At 35.5% G+C, this 7,406-nt stretch overlaps 2 protein-coding genes across 4 annotated transcripts; both read right to left on the bottom strand.

Moving 5' to 3' along the window:
* Positions 1-1,317: 1,317 nt before the first annotated feature.
* LOC145116666 (glycoprotein 3-alpha-L-fucosyltransferase A-like) lies at positions 1,318-4,074 on the bottom strand. Of its 3 annotated transcripts, none has more exons than XM_079052991.1 (7): positions 3,414-4,074; positions 3,082-3,245; positions 2,715-2,956; positions 2,454-2,618; positions 2,212-2,368; positions 1,914-2,141; positions 1,318-1,720 (listed from the first exon to the last, which is right to left on the bottom strand). In XM_079052991.1, exons 1-7 carry the CDS (start codon positions 3,882-3,884, stop codon positions 1,459-1,461), a joined length of 1,689 nt encoding a protein of 562 aa, XP_078909117.1. In that variant the 5' UTR covers positions 3,885-4,074; the 3' UTR covers positions 1,318-1,458. The 3 variants fall into 3 exon arrangements, with proteins under 3 accessions (XP_078909117.1, XP_078909118.1, XP_078909119.1); XM_079052992.1 differs by having other exon boundaries at positions 2,514-2,618; XM_079052993.1 differs by having other exon boundaries at positions 2,454-2,513.
* Positions 4,075-6,379: 2,305 nt separating this feature from the next.
* On the bottom strand, positions 6,380-6,823 carry LOC145113229 (uncharacterized). The gene has a single exon (XM_079049338.1). The coding sequence runs from the start codon at positions 6,821-6,823 to the stop codon at positions 6,380-6,382; it is 444 nt and encodes a 147-aa protein (XP_078905464.1).
* Positions 6,824-7,406: the final 583 nt, after the last annotated feature.

The raw sequence follows: 7,406 nt of genomic DNA, 5'->3' as shown, positions 1-7,406 counted from the left end.
TATTTTGTGAAATTTTTTAAACAAACATATCTCTTTTGTTTTATGTCGGATTGACATGCGGTTTTTTCCAACGTGTAATTTAGAGTTTGTAGATGATTTTAGGCTATAATGTTTTTGTTTTTGGTGTTATATTCGATGAGTTACAGTCCTTCAAAGATGAGATATCAAAGCTGAAATATTTCAGCAAAAAATTTAAACTTTTGTATTATATGAAAGTCTTTAAACAGGTATATCTCATTCGTTTTAAGTCGGATTCACATGAGATTTTTTCCAGAGTGTAATTTAGAGTTTGTAGATGATTTTAGACTATAATTTTACGGTTTTTGATGTTATATTTAATGAGTTACAATCCTCAAAAGATGAGATCAAAGCTGAAATATTTCAGCTTTTCAGCAAAAAATTTAAACTTTTGTATTATGTGAAATTCTTTAAACAAGCATATCTCATTTGTTTTAAATTGGATTGATATGCGGTCTTTTCCAACATGTAATTTAAAGTTTGTAGATGATTTTAGACTATAATTTTATTGTTTTTGGTGTCATATTCAATGAGTTAAAATTCTTCAAAGATGAGATCAAAGCTGAAATATTTCAGATTTTCAGCAAAAAATTTGAACTTTTGTATTATGTGAAATCTTTAAACAAAAATATCTCATTCATTTTAAGTCGGATTGACATGCGGCTTTTTTCAACGTGTAATTTAGAGTTTGTAGATGATTTTAGACTATGATTTTATTGTTTTTGGTGTTATATTCAATGAGTTACAATTCTTCAAACAAATGGTATAAAGTATAAACAATCAAAGTTTGACCGGTCCAAATGGCATAAGAAACAGAAACGTATTCATTTTAACGAGTTGTGACGTATCAAACCCATCAACATATTCGTTTTAACGAGTTGTATCAAACCCAAAAACGCATTTTAATAAATTGTATTGTATGCATGTAAAGTTGTACCGATCCAAACGGGTCCAAGAATTGGAAAACCCGAACCTGGACACGGACATGAACCTGGACCCGGAAAGTTTCATTCGGTCCGGTCCACGGTCCACAATATTCTCCGAAACTGGTCCAGTCCAAGAGTCGGTCCGGTCCGATCCAAATGTTCGCCGCTAGTTATAAGTGTTTGACTGGTTTTTATTTTATTTTTAAATTTTTTTAATAATAATACGGTTGGTCCAAGAGTTAAGGACCAACCGTACAGACTACCGCAAACCACAGGGACTATTCATGTAGTTTACCCAAAAAATTAAATCGTTCAACCCATTTATTTAACAGGTTTTGCTGGAAAAAAAACAAGTAAACGGGTCAACCCGGTATCAATAAAGGGGTCGGTATGTTTCATTTTAATTCTGTTAAAACTTAAAACTAAACACTGTAAACCAAACTTTTGCACATGGATTGATTTTTCTAAAATATTTCTACCCATAAACCAACTCAAGGCTTCCAATCAAAATCAACTACAAAAAAACGACCTCAAATTTTGCACATGGATTGCTCATAATGTGACTTGTAAATAAATTTTTGTTACCTTTAAAACTAAATGCATATAAAGCTTGCCTCTGCGTCATGCCAACAGGGTATATTCTGTAAATTTTCAACTCCTTTTCATTGCCTCTTATCCCTTCTGGTCTTTCCTTCCTCCAAATGCTTTCATGTTCTATAGACTCAAACTTGGATAAAACACCAGATTCTAACGCCTCTATCGACAAATTCCCAGACCTGTAAAAGTAAATAGTGTTTGGACATTTTTACCCCTCAAGTATATCATAATTGGTTTAGGGGTGATATTAATTGGTCAAGGGTTCAAGTTCCAATGTGGATTGGGTTGTTATGTCAGCAATCTAGTAGGCCACTGTGTACCTGATTAGGGATACAGTGTGGGCCAACTTTAATTTTTGGAAGAAAATATTACCTTAAGAAAATAGACTGCATCTCGAACCTTCCTCTCTCTCTTACATAAACATGATATACTGGTTCTAAGCCCCTTGTACACTTGCAAGGTCTTTTTGGGAATTTGGGGCTTTTTTCTTCTTTCTCATGGATTCTCGTTGCAACCAAAATGCATAAACGACATGAAGAATGAACTGCAGCCATATCAAGAAGGGCCTTGAAAGAATCAGAAGGGCCATCATATTTCCATCTGTAACAATTTAGACCTTTTTATTTTGTTATCAAGAAGGTAGAAAGAAAAAAACACAAAAAAAACTTGCCTTAGTGACTCATTATAGGCAGTGAGATTCTGTGAAAGTTGTTTCATGGTTTTAGCAACCAACATAACATCTGTTAGTTCCTTGATATGTAAAACTGAATTAGGTGAAGGAGCAAAATCTTGAATGTTTGGAGCACCAACAACAACAGGAATCGTTCCTATAAAAAAAAACTCCATGTTGCTTCAACTTCAATCAATAAGCAATAAAAAAAGAAAGGTTAAATGCAAGAAATAGCAACATACTTCCATTTAACCCTAAAAAGTATGCATTTTTATAGTTGTTCATTCCAGAAGACTTGATACCTGCAACAAGTGACTGGAAGAATTTTTCAGTGACATAGTCTTCTTCATTGGAATTCTCAAAAGCTAAGCTGAATTTGTAACGCTTAAGGGTTTCAACCTTTTCCACTAAAAACACAATTAGAACCAGTGGCCATTAATTGGTTTACAATCAAATAAAGACCAAAAAAATAAGCTTTAAACCAAAAAACTTGACATACTTACCATTTCCATTATGATTTCCATGACAACTACCATAAGAATCAATCTTGATATTTGACTTTTCAAGCCCTTTTAGGGCTTGTAAGCGAAAGTTGCGAGAAGCACAATTTGAAATGAATGCAGCTGCCAATGCTTTTTCAGTTTTTGGTTGAACAGGAGCCATTATATCATATTCTGCCCAAGAAAAGTAGCCAACAGGGACATCTGAGGAGAGACTCGTGGTCATAATTATGTCATATCCTGCTCTGAAACATGATGATACATTGTTACAATTTAAATTTTTGTTAATTATAAGCAAGAAATGAATCATCAATCATGCATCTTTGTAATCTGAGTTTTTGACAGCTTATCACAGAGTGTGCTTACCTACCCTCGTGCCTTAGAGATCTCATTCCTAGGGAAGTAGTGAGATGACTCCATTGACAGAAGAACAGCAGCAGTCCCTTCCTCTTTATGTAACCCAAATGAAGCATCGGCCTTCTTCTTCTTCTTCCGAAGGCTAAACTTGCATCCAACAGAACACGACTTCCAATCCTTCATGAAAGCACCTTTTGAATTATCACTCATGTCATGTCATCACAGTAAGATCGCATACTTGAATCGTACAAAAAGGAATAACAATGGAAACATGCAATCGAAGAACTATGATACATGTAATCGTTGAAACACGTAAATAATGCTAATCACAGTAGAAATACTAACCTCCTCACGACCAGAGATAAGTACTGGTTCTTTACGAAAATCTCTAGAATAAACTACAGAGTCTTCTCTCTCCAACCACTCCTCACAGCTCTCTCCCCCAACAGAACGCGAAACATCCACCACGGCGGCAGACAAATCTGCTACGGCGACCTCATCAACGGGATCAAGGGAGAGTGAGGAAAAAGAGGAGTTTGTGAACTGGAGGAACGATTCAGCCCAAGAGTTGACAAGGTCAGGGTTCTTAATTAAGTCGAGTCTGGCTAAGAAACCGATCTCAGCTATGAAAACTAGGGCTAAGAACAGAGGCAGGAAATTGGTCAATTTCTTCTTTGAATTATCTGAATTATGGACGTTGGTAGATGGCGGAGAAGATGATGATGTTGAAGTGTTAGTGCTGTTACTGATACTTGGTCCATAAGTATCTTCTTGCATGCCTCTTGATACTCTTTGATTAGGGTTTAGCGAACCCATGTTCTCTTAACAATTAATCTATAAAGATTTATAGAGTGGTGTTGAATCTGGGTTGAAGTAGGGGGCAATTCACCAAAATTGATGAAGTAAACAAGTTAAAACTTGGAGATCTTATGTTTGTTCGATCATGATCTGGGCATGAATTTCGTTTACACTCTTCTCTTGAGGCTCACACCAATAAATTGAATCAATCCTGTCCCGTTTAATTGTGTAAAAATATTACTATTTTTTTTTTTATAAATTAATAAAAAAAATAAACTTTTTAGAAACATTAATATTCTTTTAAAACTATTTTTAAATGAAAATTTTAATTTTCTAAATTATAAATAACAGAAAACTACAAAAAAATAATAAATAAATAAAATAAAAAATTCTAAGGACGGTGGAAATTTGTTTTTAGTATTCGAAAATTTTTTCAAGAAACAATAAATAGAATTTTTATTTTCAGTTTTTAAAGGAAAATTTAAAAATATTTTTAGTTTAAAATGATTGATTTTTTATTTTCAATTTTAAAAAATTAAAAAACATGTTTAAATGTGTATTTTCATTAGTTTTTCTTTCCAAATTTTGTTATTTCAAATAATATAATATTGAGTTTTCATTAGCTTACATTGTTTTGAGAATGGGAATATTGTTTCGTCAAAAATGATGTGGCGGGAAAGGATGATGGTACGGATTTGTATTTCATAGCATTTATACCCCCGATGGTTGGATGGATGGCCCAAGAAAACACAAGGTGATGGTCGTTTGTTTAATTCGTGTATAGTAGTAGAAGAGATTAGGGATAGCAAAGACATCCGAAAGTATGTAAATGAGAATATGCGGGTTGGAGATTACATAGAAGGTGAGTAAGTGTGAGTTTATGTAAAAGATTACTAAGAATAATATTTAGGAGATAAGTGGCATGTTGAAGGGCATGATGTTAAAAGCGTAATGTCACCGTGGAGTGAGCAGAAGAGTCCGTAACACATTATTGATTGAACAAATTTTTCTTTCCGCTTTGCCATTATGTAGAGAGGTGTATGGATAAGAGAATCGAAACTGGATGCCATTTTGAGAACAAAATTGATGAAAGTTATGATTTTTATACTTGCGGCCATTATCACACTATATTGTTTTTATTGTAAAATAAAATTGGGTTTTCATGAGTGTGAAAAAAATTGAACGAAAGTGGAATAGACTTGAGATTTGTGTGCAAGTGGGTATGTCCACAAGAAATTAGTTTTGTCATCTAAAAATAAGAGATAATATCGATGACCACTAGAACATAGCAGAGGTGATGTCCACAAATCAGTGTGAATTATATCAAAAGGTAAATGTGTGATAGAATTTGAAGCATAAAAAGGAAATTTAGATTGTTTTCCAAACACACAAGAAGAACAAACATGAGATAAAGTTTTAGAACTAGAGCTAAAATTCAAAGTATACTTTAAAGAATATAAAATATCGGATCCCGGATGTCCAAGTCGATGGTGCTATAAATCCTTGGTTATTGTAGCAAAAGTTGAGGGTGTTGTAACTTGGGATGATGATTGAAGTGTGAAAGGATAAAGATCGCCAGAACTATTGCATCGAAGAATTGGTGTCTGCGTCTGGAACTCCTTCACATCAAAACTGAAAGGATCAAATTCCACATAAAGATTATTGTCAGTGGTAAACCGACGAACAGATAAAAGTTTTTTTTTTTATAACATGAGGAGTATGAAGGAAATTTTTGAGAATTAAAGGGGGGAAAGCGTAAGGCGGAGTTTGATGTCTGGTACCTTGGATTGGAATAGTGGAACCATTACCGATAATTACATTCCGAAAAGGGCCATTATTTTGAAAAGAATTGAAGTTACCCTAATTATTCGTCATGTAGGAAGTAGCTCCGGTGTTGGCATACCAATTTGTATCAGGTGGGTGGAGCGACATCATGTGGAAAGCCTGCTCCGAATATGTTGGCATGTAGCTAGAGTCGGAGGTAGCATAAGCCTGATGGGGTCGGCTTCCAAGAATACCAGGTCCATTAGATGGAGGTCTAGGATTGCCAAGTTGTTATGTAGGATAGGGAGACGGTGGATAGGCCTACGATGAGTAGTTTTGGAATGTCCAAGGAAGTGGTGTAGTCCATGGTTGATAGGAGCGTGTACCATAAGTGTGTTGAGGTTGATGCGAACTGTTGTTGAAACCTCTCCCCTTGCTGTTGTTTGATCTACCCCGACCACGTCCTTCTCTGCCACGACCCCATCCACGAGAAGTGGTAAAATCAGATTGTTGTTGATTGGATCGGTTGTTGTTGTCGATGTTTCCTGGATGCTGTTAAATCGATGGCATTGGCGCCGATGTTAGGTGATGTTGCGGCTGTGGCAGCTAGATGAGCTTTGTGAGATTCTTTCATGATTAGTTTTGATCGGACTTCATAGAAATCAGTAAAAAGGAGTGGTTTGTTGTATGAGCATGGTGACACCTTCATAACTTTCATTGAGACCAATAATCAATTGTAAAATAAGCCTTTAATTGGACACCGGGTTTCCCATGTTGGCAAGTTGATCCGCCAACATCTTCATATCTTGGCAGTAAGAGGAGATGTTGGGATGATGATCAATACGGGTGGAGATGAACTTGCTGTCAAGATAGACAACCCTTGAACTTTTATTATCTTGGAAGATGCTTTCGAGAGCTTGCCAAACCTGTGAGGAGGTAGTGTTAGGTTTTAGGATAGTGTGAAAAAGAACATTGGAGATGGTATTGTAGATCCATTGAAGAACAATGGCATCTAGACGAGACCAAATGTCACATTCAGAAGTTACTTTGGCCTTCTCAGCCTTGGTAGCTGTTGAGGAAGAGGGGGCGGATGGTGGTCGTTTGACTTGGGGGTCGATGTGATTTCCAACTTGGAAATCACGACAGTGAATTTTGAATAACTCAACCCATGAAGTGTATTGACTGTTTTCCATTTCGAGAGTGAATGGAATAAAGTTTCTAATGTTTGTAATAGTGATGGTAGGGTGATTTTTGGGATCCATTGAAGAAGAAGATTCGGTAGAAGAAAGAAAGAGGAGAAGATCGGCAGTTAAGAAGGATTTTCAGAGGATTATGGGCTCTGATACTGTTAGGGGCAGGATCCCAGAATCATATTGAGGATCCTTAATATTTCTGAAGCCTCAACATCCTTGAACATATCACAAGATCCTGATTATTATCACTAATATTTTCTAACACTTATAACGGCTATATTCCTCTTTCTTTTTCTCACATGTGCAGAATTAGTCAGCAAGACTCATTCTCAACGGAGAATCACTTCAACCAAGCTTAAGACTCGGGAATACTAGGTCAAACAATGTGCAAATACTTGTTCAAGGAGGATCCCGGAAATATCATACTTCTTGTTATTTAGCTTAGACTATAAATAACACCTGTAAATCGTACACTACACACACAATTAGCTTTACTACTACACTTGTACTCATATTATCTTCATCATCTATGTAATCTCACGTTGAAATCAATAAGAACAACAAGGTAGATGATCACTATCAC

Source organism: Lactuca virosa, chromosome 5 (genome assembly GCF_052849685.1).
Source record: "Lactuca virosa cultivar CGN04683 chromosome 5, Lactuca_virosa_CGN04683_v6, whole genome shotgun sequence".
Lineage (NCBI taxonomy): Eukaryota > Viridiplantae > Streptophyta > Magnoliopsida > Asterales > Asteraceae > Lactuca > Lactuca virosa.
This window is presented reverse-complemented; position numbering and strand designations above follow the sequence as displayed.